This window comes from Vulpes lagopus, chromosome 24, assembly GCF_018345385.1.
Source record: "Vulpes lagopus strain Blue_001 chromosome 24, ASM1834538v1, whole genome shotgun sequence".
Lineage (NCBI taxonomy): Eukaryota > Metazoa > Chordata > Mammalia > Carnivora > Canidae > Vulpes > Vulpes lagopus.
Genome location: NC_054847.1, coordinates 18,274,825 through 18,290,999, shown reverse-complemented (window position 1 = coordinate 18,290,999; position 16,175 = coordinate 18,274,825). Strand labels below are relative to the sequence as shown.

The following is a 16,175-nucleotide window of genomic DNA, read 5'->3' as shown; positions in this document are numbered from 1 at the left end:
AGGCAGGCGCCAAACCGCTGCGCCACCCAGGGATCCCAAATAAATAGATTTAACAAAGTGAGAGAAGAGAAATAAACACCACAGAAATACAATTTTAAGAGAATACTGTAATAAAATATATGAAAACAAACTGAACAACCTAGGAAAAAAGGATAAACATCTAGAAACCTATAAACTACCAAATCAGAAACAAGAACAGAAATTTTTTTTAAATTTTTTTAAATTTTTTATTTATTTATGATAGTCACACACACACACAGAGAGAGAGAGAGAGAGAGAGAGACATAGGCAGAGGGAGAAGCAGGCTCCATGCAGCGGGAGCCCAACGTGGGATTCGATCCCGGGTCTCCAGGATCGCACCCTGGGCCAAAGGCAGGCGTGAAACCACGGCGCCACCCAGGGATCCCAAGAACAGAAAATCTGAACAGACCAATTACCAACAAAGAAATTGAATCAGTAAACAAAACACTCCCAAGAAACAAAAGTCTAGGACCAGATGGCTCAACAGACAAATTCTATCAAACATTCATTCATTCATTTTTAAAGATTCTATTTATTCATTCATGAGAGACACACAGAGAGAGAGAGGCAGAGACACAGGCAGAGGGAGAAGGGGCTCCATGCAGGGAGCCCAACGTGGGATTCAATCCAGGTCTCCAAGATCACGCCCTGGGCTGAAGGCGGCGCTAAACCACTGAACCACCGGGGCTGCCCATCTATCAAACATTTAAAGAGAAGTTAGTAGCTGTTCTTCTCAAATATTTCCAAAAACTAGAAAAAAAAAAAAGGAGGGGGGGGACTTCCAAAATCATTCTATGAGGCTAGCATTACCCCAATACCAAAACCAGACAACACACAAAAAGGAAACTACAGGATAGTATCTCTGATGAACACATACACAAATATCCTCAACAAAATACTAGCAAACTGAATCCAATACATTAAAAAAAAAAAAAATCATTCACCATGGTGTGCCTGGCTGGCTCAGCTGGTAGAGCATGTGACTCTTATATCGGGGTCTAGCTTAAGTTCCACATACTGGGTAGAGTTTACTTTAAAAAAAAAAAATCAATCACCACAAACAAATGGGATTTATTCATGGGTTCCAAGTGTGGCTCAATATTCATATATGAATCAACATGATATACCACATCAATAAGAAAAAGGATAAGAACCATATGATCATTTCAATAGACAGGGAAAGCATGTGACAAAGCACAACATCCATTTATGACAAAAACCCTCCACAAAGTAGGTCTGGAGAGAAAATACCTCAACATAATGAATGCCATACAAAATCCACAGCTAACATCACCCTCAATAGGGAAAAAACTGAGGTCAGGAACAAGATAAGGATGGACAGGGAATAGCTTAAATGCCTATTACTAAGTGGAAGAAGCCAATCAGAAAAGACTACTATATGACATTCTGAGAAAGGCAAAACTATGGAGATTGTAAAAAGATCAGTGAGAATGAACAGGCAGAGCACAGAGAATGACATTTAGGGCAGTGAAAATATTTTGTGCTGTACTGATACTATTTCGATGGATTCATGTCATTATACATTTGTCTAAACTCATAGAATGTACAATACCAAGAGAAAACTCTAATGTAATAAATCTATGAACTCTGCTTGATGTGTCAAATATGGATTCATTATAATAAATGTACCACTTTGGTGGGGGATGTAGATAGTGGGGCAGGAAGAAAATAGGAAATCTGTACCTTCCTCTTAATTTTGTTGTGAACCTAGAACTGCCCTAAAACAACCGTACTGGGTCACTTAGTCTCACTCCTGATTTTGGCTCAGGTCATGATCTCAGGGTCATGTCACATGGGTCATGTCAAGCCCCACATGGGCTCCATGTTGGGTATGGAGACTGCTTAAGATTCTCTCTCTCATTCCCTCCCCTACTTGCACAAGTTCTCCCTCTCTAAAAAAATAAAAATAAAATTTAAAAGTCTATTAAAAAAATGGTTCACTTAAAAAAGTTATATATAACTAAAAGTTAAATATATTTATTATAAATGTATTACCTAATTTTATCTAAAATTAAAATTCATTGGGGGCACCTAGCTGGCTCAGTTAGGAGAGAATATTACACCCCAGGTGTAAAGGTGTAGAGATTACTTAAGAAATAAAAATCTTAAAAACAAAATAACAATTCACTAAATGGGCTTATTAGAACAGAGAGAGATGATAAAGAAAGGTCAATGTGTTTATAGATCAAAAAGATTATCCAATCTAAAGAGGAGAAAAAAAAGAAGAAAGTCAATCTGTGGGATAATATCAAGAAGCCTAACATACATGTAATTATTTCCAGCAAGGTAACAGAAAAAGAGAAAAATATTTTAATAAATAATGGTTCCAAATTCTTCAAATTTAGCTAGTCATATACTTACAGACTTAAGAGGTTCAGTAAACCTCAAGCAGAATAAACACAAAGAGAAGCGCATAGGCATATTATGGTCAATTGCTGAAAACCAAAGAGAAAATCCTGAAAGCAGAGAGAAAAGCAATACGTTCCATATACGGGGAAACACTGCTACGGACAGAAACTTATCATCAGAAAACTATGGACACCAGAAGATCCTTAAAGGTCCCTACCCCCCCGACAAAAGAAACCTGGAAACCCTAGATTTCGTATCCAGCAAAAATATCCTTCTAGAATGAAGATAAAACAGATATTTTTATTTTTCAGAGACAAAGAGAAGTATTTTGTCAGAAGAGCTGTGTAACAAAATGCTAATAAGCAAGGGGCGCTTAGGTGGCTCAGTCAATGTAGACGCCTGGTTTCAGCTCAGGTCCCGTTCTCCTGAGTCATGAGACAGAACCCTGCACTGGGCTCTTCACTCAGCAGGGATTCTGCATGAAGATTCTGCCCCTCCCTCCACTTGCATGTACCCCCCCCCCTCAAATAAATAAATCTTAAAAAAAAAAAAACGTTAAGGGAAAAATTTCAGGCTGAAAGAAAGTGCTAACAGAGGAAAACATACTCAAAAGGGAATCAAGAATTTGGCAATGATAAATATCCAGGTAAATGTGAAAGTATCCTGCTTAACAGCTAATTGGGCTACAGTGACTACAGCATCCCCTAGTTGTGTACACATCCAGAATTTGACTGATCTATAGATGTAAAACCTCAAAATGAAACTACTGAGAGGGGACCTGGAAGCTATTCCTCAAATATTCAAACCTGTTATATGTAACTTCATAATAGCTCTAAAGTTAATGAGAAGTTATAGGGCATCAAATTTCATCTCAACATGGAGAAGAATTTTTCTAAAAACTAGGGTTTTGATAATAGGCTTCCTTTCAACGTAATGAGTTTCCTGTCATTAAATAGAGGCTTGATGGGGATCCCTGGGTGGCGCAGCGGTTTAGCGCCTGCCTTTGGCCCAGGGCGCGATCCTGGAGACCCGGGATCGAATCCCACATCAGGCTCCCGGTGCATGGAGCCTGCTTCTCCCTCTGCCTGTGTCTCTGCCTCTCTCTCTCTCTCTCTGTGTGACTATCATAAATAAATAAAAATTAAAAAAAAATAAATAGAGGCTTGATAATTATCTATCTGGGATGCTAAAGTAGGATTATCTTTTAGGATACTAATCTACTAATTTCTCCATTTATCTCACTCTCTGATGCCCAATACAAAGACGTATCACACCAAGCAACTCTGAATACAATCCCTAACATACAGTATAACTTTTCTTTTGTCTTTTTCTATTAACCCTCTGCATTCACATCTCTGATTTCCACAAGCTCTGTTGTACAATTACCTTTTAATTCTAATATCTAAAAATGCAAATACTATTTCTTTTTGCAAATACTATTTTTTAAATGTGTATAGTATCTTATAGGTTATAAAAACAATTCCAAATACATTAGTTCATGTGAACCTTTCAAAATCCTTTGGCTGAAAAGATAATTATAAAATTACTAAGTGTCATAATGACAGTTCCTGAGCTACAGCACAGTAAAAAGAAATTACACATCAACTATTCGGGACTGTTGCCTATTTGGATTTGAAAGGCATATTCACTGACTTTATCCTTTTCTGCCACTATATGACCAACACCTGTATTTAAGGCAACCCTTAAATTTTAAGTTAAATTAATGTGACAGAGGAGAAACACAGTATTTTTATTTTTAAGGATATTAATCCCTGGCCTTTAAAACAAAGTGAAGGAGTACTTCTATCTGTATCCAAAAGGGTTCACTAAAAATTACCTGTTGCAGAATCTGACTTTGTTTCAGAAGTGGGTGGTGTCTCACAAAGCCCCACATTTCTGGACTGAGAGTTTTCAGAAGTGTTGTTAGGTTCACATGAAGTGGGTGGAGTAGAGACTGAACTTTCTAACTGGCTGCCATTTGCCACCGATGTTTCACCTTTTAATGAGTGCATCTAGGGAGAAAACACACTGGAATTTAATGAACAGGTAAGCCTCTAAACCTTCAGGCAGATGAGGCCAAACTGTAAGTAAGTCAACTGTCTCTGTAGGAGGGAAAAGTATCAAACTTTCTAAGTAGATGATCCTAAACATGGCATAATCACACCGTGGAACTCAACTACAATGTGACAAGAGCATAAAAAAAAGCACTCTCTTCAAATTAGAATTCAAGGAAAAAGAGTTTCAAGCTATCTTAGCCATTTGCCCAAAGAGGATGCTAATGAGAAATTAAGTTCCTCAAAATGTGTCAAGCAATACAGTTTGGAACTTTTAATATGCAATCTCTCTCTTGCAACAAAGTAACAGTGATGTGTATTAACAGTTGAGTGAGGGAGGAGAGATGGAGAGTAAAAAGTCACTCATTAGGTTCAGGTACTTATAACTTCACAACGCTATTTTCCAAACCAACCCAGGAAGACAGTACTTGCCACCTTTTAAGTTAAATGGCATGACAGGTTTCTGATTATACAAAGTAGCTCCAAAAATATTCCAATGTCAAGTTTCTGACATATCATTTTCCCACATTTATAACAAAGAAATTCTGTTCCTTCTTACCTGCCGGACTTTGTGAATTCTGGTAACAAGTTCATCTGCAGAAATACTTCCTGCTATCACTTCCAAGGGAATTCCACTGTCTCCAATAAAGAAACTGGATGGAACACACACTACGGGATCTGTACAACTTAATTAAGTCTAACGATTCATGAAAAACAAGGGGATAATTTTATGAGATACTATTGATAACAAAGCAAATCTCTGTGAATTTTACAATGTTATCAGCTAACATGTTTACCAAATAATTTTAACTGCCCTATCAGTATGCTTGTCATGCATGTGATAGGTAAACTGATTTATGATTTGTGTTGTAAATCTGAGAACATCCACTACATTCCCCTCTATTGTAACTTTTACATCTTATTTTACCTCTAGACAGCTTCTAACATTCCAACCAAACTGCTACATATTGCTTTCCAGATACTGACATTAAAAAAAACTCCCCATAGATCCCCTTTGCTACAATGTATTATCTCAAAGGACACTTAGTAGTATGGTTTCCATAAACAAGAATGCATGAGTTCCTAAATGAACAATTTGAAATCATGAATTAACCAAAAAAAAAAAAAAAAAGGCAAATCCTCAAGCAAAATATGTATCAAACCAATTCTTCATTGAAAGGATACAGATTTGTGAAAATTGTAGGCAGGCTTCACTGTAAAACAAAATCAAACAGAATATCACTAGATGCATCCAAATGCTTCCCAAATACTCAGTTGTTTTTATAAAAATTTACTGTACCAATTAAAAGTATTTTTCTGAAAGGACCAGTTCCTTTCATAGTCATCTGTTGCAAGGAGAAAAGTCCAATTCTTATTTTACAGACATTTTTTTAAAAAATAATTTTTAGATTAAAGAGCTACTTGCTCTTGCAACCCACAAACTAGTTGCTGAATCTAGTGATTAAAAATCAAGTTAGTATCTGCCATGTTGCTTCCTCAGTAGCAAGTACACTTGAATACAATATCTTAACTTGTAACAAGAAGATATTAATGCTTATGATTTACTTGTGCAGTATCTTGTAATAACAAATGATTCCAAACAACCTAAATATCCACCAGTAAAAATTATGCAATTATAAAAACGATACAAAAAAGTATGTCAAAATGCTACCACTTTTGTAAAAAAAAGGGGAGGAAAATAAACAAGAATGTACTGTGAGGGACCTAAAAAAGTCCTTATGCCCATTTAATTAAACAACTTCATTCCCAAAAATAGGATCCAAAAGAGTAGTCAACCTTTCAGAGATAACTGATATACAATTTACAGTTAATTCCAAGTTCTTAGATGCTGAGGATCACAGTACTTTTGCATTACTTGTGCATGTCACATTGTTGGTTGGTGCACCAGGAGAACAAAAGTTTTTCAGCAAGATACCATGATGTATTATTTGGAAAATGGCAATCAGAACTTAAAGTCTCTGATAATGCCTTAGAGAAAAATCAACATTCTTACAGTCTTAAGAGTATCACCATCAAGCACAACAAAAGACAATGGTCATAATACTTTAAAAATTAACATCTATATAAGCAAACCTTTTGGTATCGATTTTAATAGCAACAAAACTGTCTGAGGATGCTTCTGTCACCTTCTCATCTTCCCAACTTGCAGCCATCTGTGTAGACTGCTCATCATCACCTGTAAAACATTTCAAGGATACTTATAAGGCCAGTATCTGATTTTTTTCACTCAGAATATGGAATTTCAACAAATACTATTTTCTACCAAATTAAAAATTTTCCCATAAAATGCAAAGTTTGACTATATGCACTGTTAACATGATAAAAAGTCATGAAAAACAGCTCAGGATGTTAAAACAAACAAGAAACAGTAATGAAGATGTAATGAAAAAGAATGAAGCTGTCTAGACTTTACAAACAATTTTCTTAAAAAAGGCATCCAAATTATGAAGTAAATAGTATCAAAATAATTAGAAGTCATAGCAGAAATGTACAGTGGCTATTTTGCGCTTTGTGCACGTAATTTTTTTTTTTGTGCACGTCATTTTATTTTTTAAAAGATCTTATTTATTTATTTGAGAAAGAGAGAGTGCGCACAAGTGGGGAGGAGAGGGAGAGGCAGGCTCCCTGCTCAACAGGAAGCCCAAGACAGGCTCAATTCTGGGACCCCAGGATCATGACCTAAGCCAAAGGCAGATCTCCAACAACTGAGCCACTCAGGCACTCCTGTATATGTGATTTTAGAAAATAAGTGCATAACACACTTCCTTTATGTAGCACTTTTCTGCTGAGTTCAATTTCTCCACACCACAACATCACTCTCCAGAATTCCTCCAAGGTAGACAAAAGCAGGTGCAATTCTGATTGCAGTTTGGGACTTGCCTTTTAGTATAGGAGGCATGCTAATTATAAAAGTTATGCTGATCCATGGGCATTCGGGTGGCTTAGTTGGTTAAGCATCCTTTTTTTTTTTTTTTTTTTTTTAAGATTTTATTTATTTATTCATGAAAAACATACAGAGAGAGACAGAGACACAGGCAGAGGGAGAAGCAGGCTCTGTGCAGGGAGCCTGATGTGGGACTTGATCCCAGGACTCTGGGATCACGACCTGAGCCAAAGGCAGACACTCAACCACTGAGCCACCTAGGTGTCCCTAAGCATCCACTCTTGATTTTTGCTCAGGTCAGGATCTCAGGGCTGTGAGACTGAGACCCTACTGTGGGCTCCACACTCAGTGGGAGTCTGCTTCTCTCTTCTTCTCCCTCTGCTCGCGCATGTGCACACTCTTTCTGTAAAACAAATAAATAAATCTTAAAAAAAAGTTACGTTGATCCAAAATTCATCCATGGTGATAGAATTCAACACAGTGACTACTTGGGTGAAGGTGCTACTGATTGGAAAAAAGCATGAAGGAGGCTTTTGGGGGTGCTGGAAATATTTCTATCTTATCTGGATGAGAGTTATACCAGTGTGTTAATATATAAAAGGTCACTGAGCTGCTCACTTAATATTTTTCACTTAATATACTGTATATCATACTTCAATGACAAAAAATTTTTTTTTAAGATTTTATTTTTTCATGAGAGACACAGAGAGAGAAAGAGAGAGAGAGGCAGAGACACAGGCTGAAGGAGAAGCAGGCTCCACGCAGGGAGCCCGACGTGGGACTCGATCCAGGTCTCCAGGATCATGCCCTGGGCCGAAGGTGGCACTAAACTGCTGAGCCACCCGGGCTGCCCTACAAAATGTTTTAAAAGTTATACCCATCAAGAGGTTGCTTCCTTTTTAGCCTTATAATATCTAGACATTGACATAACCACTTAGTGGTGGGCAGAAGTAGGTCAATGAAAAATATTTCTGAGGTTTAGCAGAGCTAAGTGCTTTCTCAAGGGTGAACCACCTCTGCCAATTTACAGTCTAAAAAAGTTCTCAGGTCACACTTTTTTGTTTCACAAAAATGAGATAATTCTGTATCTACTCTTCCATAAACTGTTTTCTTCTCATTTGCAGCTCCCTTTCCCAATTTAATCCACCCTCAAATGGTCTCCCTGGCTCCATCTATTCTCCACCCCGCCCCCATCAAGACAGCTTTTTTTTTTTTAAAGACAGCTTTTATTGTATCTTTAAAATACCACAAATAAATCTGAAAAATCATCCAGCAGCTATCTAGCTGTTGTTGTAGCCGGACAACTTAGATCTTATTCCTCAGCCTGCTGAACTGTTCCTTTTTCAGAAACATAGATAACTATCCAAAAGTTTTCTGGTATCTTTGTTTTTAAATGTGTGGCTTGCTAAATCAAAGCAGCTGACTTTGATACAGGTCCAATGTCACTTCCTTCAAGAATTAACTCATGTTTCTGGGCTTGAGATACTGAATAAGCAACACTGGGCCTCATCTGAACCCTGCAGGTGTTTTTCACTCAAAAAATTCAGATTTGAACAAGAGAACCATTCTCCTGAATAAATGTTGATGGGAAGTGAGCATACGCAGACCTCACCTTGTAACGGAAGCCGAGTGTAGGTCCCTTGAGCCTTTTTTTTTTTTTTTAAAGTAATCTCTACATCCATCATGGGGCTCAAACTCACAACCCCAGGTCAAAAGTCACATACTTTACTGGACTGAGCCAGCCAGGAACCATCCCCATCATGTACGTACTGTACATTAACTACAGGTAGTGCAAATAGGGGCAAGTTCTAGTTCCCCATCATTTGTCAAGTTGGAGCCTCTTCTTTTTCTCTCCAAGGAGACGGGAGTTCTACACTGATGTGATTGAAATTCCTTCAAAGGGTTCCTCTGAGGCCTTTCATAATAACTGTGCATCTCTTCATAGTGAGGTCGACATTTTCTGGCATGTCACCAGCCTGACATCTGAATGCAGCAGATGTGGCAAAGCTGCTCAGGCTATTCTTAACACAGCAATTTTCATCAAAAAGTTGTATCACATCAATCCTCCGCTCAAAATCCTACAATGGCTCCCAATTTCCCTCATAGTAAAAGCCAAAGTCTCTTGGAATAGCCTCACGCTTCCAGTTACATCTCTGGCCTCATTTCCTCTTTACCTTCTTTCATATTCTGCTAACACAAAAACACTCACTTTAAGGTCTTTGTGCTAGTTGTTTCCTCAGCCTGGAATGGTCTCCCCTCAGATTTTTACATGGTTAACACTTAACTCCCTTAAATCATTATTAAAATATTATCTTTTCAATAAAGCTTTCCCTAATCCCTACCTTAAAATGACAGTCTTTAGGGGCAGCTGGCTGGCTAAGTCAGTAGAGGATGCAACTCTCGATCTTGGGGTTGTGAGCTCAAATCCTATATATATATATATATATATATATATATATATATATATATATATATATAATATATATAATATAATATATATACACAAACACATATAAAATAAAATAACAGCCTCTAGACAGTCCCAAAATTCCCTAATTTCCTTTCTTTCCTTGTAATACTTATGACCTTCTGGTAGACTATGTGCTTAACTTACTATGTTTACTGTCTGTCTCCCTCAACCAGGCTCCATGATACAATACAGGCTCCACGAGAGCAAGTATTTTCTGGAATGAAAGCTAAACTCTTGGGGCACCTGGGTGGCTCAGTAGTTGAGCAGCTGTCTTCAGCTCAGGTTGTGATCCTGGGGTCCTGGGATCAAGTCCTGCACTGCGCTCCCCGCAGGGAGCCTACTTCTTCCTCTGCCTATGTCTCTGCCTGTTTCTTTCATGAATAAATAAAATCCTTTTTTTAAAAATTTTTTTAAAGATTTATTTATTTATTTATTCATGAGAAACAGAGAGAGAGAGAGAGAGAGAGAGAGAGAGAGTGAGGCAGAGACACAGGCAGAGGGAGAAGCAGGCTCCATGCAAGGAGCCTGATGTGGGACTCGATCCCGGGTCTCCAGGATCACACCCTGGGCTGCAGGCAGCGCTAAACTGCTGCGCCACCGGGGCTGCCCTAAAATCTTTTTTTAAAAAAAAGCTAAATCTCTGGTATAAATATCTTGGCATATCTACAATAATTGACTAATGCTGCACACTTGAGTATATTTTCTATGTGAGAGGAGATCCAGGAATAGGAGCTTGACAATCTGGCCATGGAAAAGTGAACAGGGACTAGAATGCATACACAGCCCAGGACCAAAAAAAATGCCCATTAACAAACTCCCAGATGTTGAGGAAGCAAATGGGACAAACTATCATTTGCGGTGACATTATTCTGGGTATATCATCAAACACTATAGGGTGAAATGTAAAATTCCAATTAAATGACAAAATTATCAACCTGGAAAATAACTATATGGGAACATTCTTACTACAAACACGTTTTAGAGAAAGCTGTGAAGCATGAGACACCTTTTTTATTCATTTTTTCATGCATTCACTATTTTATTCCACATTTACTACTTAGTCCTAGGCATTAGGCTGCAAGCTAAGTGTGAAACAAATGAGACATTGCCCTCAGTGGAGCTTAATATAAAGGTACAAAAAATGTACTTGTTTAGTAAACAGTTATAAATAATTATAGGAATAAACACTGTGGAAAAAAGAACAAATCTAGGAGAGAAAATAACGAGACCTTTTTTAGATCAGCCAGGGAAGGCTTCTCTAGGGCAACATTTAAGGTAAGACCTAAAGGATGAAAAAGCTGAGCCACGTCAAGAGCCAGAACAGTTCACTAAGCAGGACTTTACGTGTAGGAAAAGGCCTGTGACTAGGAATGTCATGAACAGGGAACACAAGACAAGAGAAGACAAAAGGGTTGAGAGACAAAGATGAATTCCACACTCCAGATTTATCCACCTGGATGTAAAAGTCGTGCCATTTACTAAATGTACAACACTGGTGGTGGAAAAAAACAAATTCAGAGTAAATACATTTTCACACTTGAGAATCCTATGAGGCATCTAAGTGGGGCTGTCAAGTGGTAGCTTGAAGTACAGATCTCCTACTTCTGAGGTTGGTACTTTTTACTATGTTGTACCATGTGGAGAGGTTCCCTAATATCACATCCCCATTAGCAGTGTGTGTCCATAATTCACTCTAATGGCAGCAATAGCAGCTTGACCAACCGAGATATAAGGTTGAACAGAATTACTTAATCCACTGAGACCTTTCTTAACTCTACAGAGTAAGATTAACTGTCAACTTCAGTATCTTTAGCTTCTTATTAATCAGTATATGAACTATGCTATGGAGTTAGATAGGCCTAAAATTTTAGCAGAAACTGTTGTGTCCAGAGATGCCTGGGTGGCTCAGCGGTTAAACGTCTGCCTTCGGGTCAGTTCGTGATCCTGGAGTCACGGGATCAAGTCCCACATCAGGCTCCCTGCAGAGAGCCTGCTTCTCCCTCTGCCTGTGTCTCTGCCTCTCTCTCTCTGTCTCATGAATAAATAAAATCTTTAAAAAAAATAAAAAGAAAGAAAATGTGTCCTTCCTTGGTAGTATCAGCAATAACCAAAGTTAAAGACACTTAAAAAGACCGATCAAGGGTTCCTGGCTGGCTCACCCGATAAGAGCATGAGACTCTTGATCTCAGGGTTCGGAGTCTGACCCCACATAGGGTGTAGATATTAAAACTTAAAAAGAAACAAAAGAACAATACAAACTCAGAAGCAAAGAGTTGCAGACCCTAGTAGAGCCAGGAATTCCAAGAAAAGGTCAACTAGTCAAAAATCTAAAAGCTTTTGTGGCCTGTATGAACCAAAAAAGGCAGTAAATAGTGTCTGTCATGAAAAAAAAAAATTTTTTTTTGTCATGAAAATGTTAGCCCAGAGACGCCTGGGTGGCTCAGCAGTTGGGCATCTGCCTTTAGCCCAGGGCGTGATCCTAGAGACCCAGGATCCAGTCGACAGTCGGGCTCCCAGCATGGTGCCTGCTTCTCCCTCTGCCTGTGTCTCTGCCTCTCTCTCTCAGTGTGTCTCTCCTAAGTAAATAAATCTTTAAAATAAAATAAAATAAAAATAAATTTAAAATTAAAAAAAATTTTTTTAGCCCACTAGCAACACAATTCTGTGAATTGAGACCTTTGCTTCAGTTTCTCTGTCAGATATTCTACCTTCCCATAACAGAATAAAAATCTTCAGTTTTTAGGGGATCCCCAGGTGGCTCAGTGGTTTAGCGCCTGCCTTCAGCCCAGGGCCTGATCCAGGAGTCCCAGGATCCGGTCCTACATCGGGCTCCCTTCATGGAGCCTGCTTCTCCCTCTGCCTGTGTCTCTGCCTCTGCCTCTCTCTCATGAATAAATAAAATCTTAAAAAAAAAAAAAAAAAAAAAAAACTTCAGTTTTAATTCAATTTACGTAATCATAATACTTTGAAAATACTTGTTAAATTCTTGTCTGAACTAGTAGTAATCTCTCCAGTTTCAATACTACAATTTTAATTCATGCACGAAAATTTCACTAAACAACTTGCCTAAAGTGCTTCCCACTTGAAAGGTTATATGAACCAAAATAGACCCCTAAGATGACTTCATCTCACCTGAAAGATATTTTTTTAATTTCCTACTGAGTTGGTTTATTGTTGTTGAGGTATCCCATACAAGACAATCATGAGTTCTGGATATGAACAAAGGTCTACGCAACATGTTAAGCGTTGCAGTTTCAAGACCCCGCTGTCTACATATTCCTGGGGTGAAACTAATCCTACCTAGTGTTGGAGATTAACTTCCTAGAACTCTAGAAAAGCCAACGGTATTTTGAACAGGTCAAGGGACAAATTCCTTTGACACACTGCTTAGTCTTCCAACATTCAACTGAGTCAATGATATTCTACAAGCATCTAATAGGTGCTCATACAGTAAAGGGTTAACTGAAGAATGTATATATACACACACAGAGCCCCAAAGACCTCTAACTTTATTTTGCTACATAAATAATCAGCACTACTGTTTCCAAATGTTGGTTAATTAAATCTAACATTTATTTCTAATTAACTATTTGGCCTAAAAGTGCCTTCTAGGAACACTGAGACACCATCAATTGTGTTTTTCGTTTAAAAAACGACTACCATAGGGGCACCTGGTAGTTCAATCAGTTAACTGTCTGACTCTGGATTTCAGCTCAGGTCATGATCTCAGTCCTCGGATCAAGCCCTGTGTTGAGCTCCGGGCTCAGCAGAGAGTCAGCTTGAGGATTTCTCTTCCTCTGTTCCTCCTCACTTTCTAAAGTAAATAAATAAATAAGTTAAAAAAAAAAAGGCTTCGATAATCCTAGATTTCCTGATTTCTACACCAATTTCATTAATATATGATGTCTACAGTTGCCCTGTTTTTCTCAAGAAACAAAAAAGACACCTTGAAGCTGCTAAAAAAAAATTTTTTTTTTTTTTTTTGTCAAGACAAGATGGAAATACTTTTTGTGAACCTAATGCATGTCACTTAACCACTGTGGACATAAATTTCCTCAGCTATAAAATGGGTGTAATAAAACCTGTTCTACTTACCACAGGAATCAACTGAAATTTATTTGAAAAACATCTTTTAGTGCCATAAAACTATTATCATACTCTCAATAAGCAGACTTATCATTTAATTTTCCTTTCCTTTTTAATCCCTTTTTAATCCCACTTTTTTTTTTCCTTACAGGATTACAGCAGTTATGCATGCGAAATTCAACTCTAAAACAGCATAAGAGGATCAAACTGCTCTTCTAATTAACAACACTGAACTAAAAATTTGGTACTGAACTCAAAATAATCATCAATTTCAAATCTGACGTTAAGCGAAACTCCTATTTTAGCATTTGTTCTTCGCTGCAGTGCACAAAGTTACAGAGCTGTTATCTGGACTCTCGAGAGTCATAAGTTAATAAGTGCACCGTTATTAAACACAAATAGTTGAAATAATACATCACGGGGACGCCCTGGGTGGCTCAGCGGTTTAGCGCCCGCCTTCGGCTCAGGGCATATGATCCTGGAGACCAGGGATCGAGTCCCACGTCGGGCTCCCTGCATGGAGCCTGCTTCTCCCTCCGCCTGTGTCTCTGCCTCTCTCTGTGTCTCTCATGAATAAATAAATAAAATCCTAAAAAAAAATAATAATAATAATACTCCGCAAAGTAACAGAAGTCACAAGCGCGAATTTGATTCATGTCATGAGAATCAGCAAAACCACACAGGCATAGGTTTTAACGGCAAATCCAGAAGATTTCTGTCATAAAACAGGGCAGTAATAAAAGACGGAGCAAAACAAACCAGAGCTAACACAGGATAAACGAGTTAGCTCACGCTCTGGAAACTACAGATACCAGGCCAGGTAGACGCCAAAAACGACCCAACGACTCAACGTCGACTTCTTCTCCACAAACGGCACAAAAATCAAGTTGCAACTCAGCAAATATTCCACCTTAGATTCTCTGCCCCCTCTCATTATTATTTAAAAAAAAAAAAAGAGAAGAAGAAGAAGAAAAAAGGAAAAAGAAAAAAGAAAAATCCAACCTATACAAAGCTCAAAAGTTTGCGTTTCAGGAACGTGCGGCCGCCAGCAGCCGTGAACATCAGGTGGCTTCTCTTTGTGGCTTACCGATGACACAGCTTTCTTCCTGACGGTCCACGACTCATTACGAACCCAACTGTCTGCAGAACGACCTGTCTCTACCCGCACCTAAACACTCAGGCTACACCCGCGTTCAAGCGTCGCGGAGCGCGTCCGGGGGGACAGAGAGAGGGCCCGGGCGCCGAGCAGGCGCTGCGGGGTCCCTGCGCCAACCCCGTGCGGGGCGCCCCGCAGCGCGGCGGGCGGCGGGGCCTGCGGGACGCGGCCCCGGGCCCCGGGCTCCGCCAGGGCTGTGGGCGGGGCTCCGCGCGCTCCGGGGGCGAGGCGAGGACGGCGCCTCAGGCCCGGGTGAGGGGAGAAGCGGGCGCCGGGGGCCCGGCCGGGCCCGGCGAGCCCCAGACGGAAGACGGAGGCGCTGGGAGGCCAGCGACGGCGGCCCGGGTCCCGGGTCGGTCGGAGCACCGAGCAAGGGCAGGGGCGCCCTGGGATGGGAGGGAGGCCGGAGGGGCGTCCGGCCACGACTCGGGCCCCCGCCCCCTTCACCTGCCACGAAGACCACGAAGACCGCGCCGCTCCTCTTGGCCGACGCGATGGCGGCCGGAATGGCGCCCTGGAACCACAACATCGCTCTCCTCGGGCCCAGGCGCTCGCTCCGAGTGTCGTCGCCGCGGTCCCGAAGCGGCCCCGCCCTCCCCTCCGTCTGGCCCCGCGGCCCCCGCAGCCCCAGCTGGTCGGCCCCCCGCCTCCGCGCAGGCTCGCAATCCAGTCAGCAGTCCCTCGGGGTGCGCGCAAGCGCGCGGGCCAGGCGCTCCCTGCGTCCCGTGACGCAACACGTCGCCGTCGGCGCCACGCCCCAGAGCCTTGTCTCGTTGGCACGTTGGGGCGTGCGCGCAGCCGCTGGGCCTCAGACCCCGCCGTTCCGGAAGCGGAAAAGGCCGGTGGGAAAGATGACTCGCCGCTACGGCGCGTCGGCGGCGCAACGCGTGAGGCATGACGGGAATGGTAGTCCTCCCAGGCTTGTTTTTCCCCTTGTGTGGAAGGTGTGACTGCGGTTTCCGAGGGAACGGCTGAAGGGGGCGGCAGTGAGCGCCTTTTCTCAAGTCGTAAAGGAGGGGAGCGGACCTGGTGCTCCTGGTGGAGGAGATGCCCTTGGACACCTTACACGTGGAGGAAGTCGTCCCCGCCTCCGCCCCGAGTAGAGCCCTAATT

The 16,175-nt window shown here is 40.7% G+C and overlaps 1 protein-coding gene across 1 annotated transcript in view; it reads right to left on the bottom strand.

The window, feature by feature from the left end:
• UBXN4 (UBX domain protein 4) overlaps positions 1–15,747 on the bottom strand; it is a 46,885-nt gene extending 31,138 nt beyond the window's left edge. The window contains exons 1-5 of the mRNA XM_041739464.1: positions 15,510–15,747; positions 6,540–6,642; positions 5,631–5,659; positions 5,005–5,123; positions 4,229–4,403 (exon numbers count right to left, since the gene is read on the bottom strand). Coding sequence (XP_041595398.1) covers positions 4,229–4,403; positions 5,005–5,123; positions 5,631–5,659; positions 6,540–6,642; positions 15,510–15,591 — 508 coding nt within the window. The 5' untranslated portion in view covers positions 15,592–15,747. The remainder of the gene's footprint in view (positions 1–4,228; positions 4,404–5,004; positions 5,124–5,630; positions 5,660–6,539; positions 6,643–15,509) is intronic.
• Positions 15,748–16,175: the final 428 nt, after the last annotated feature.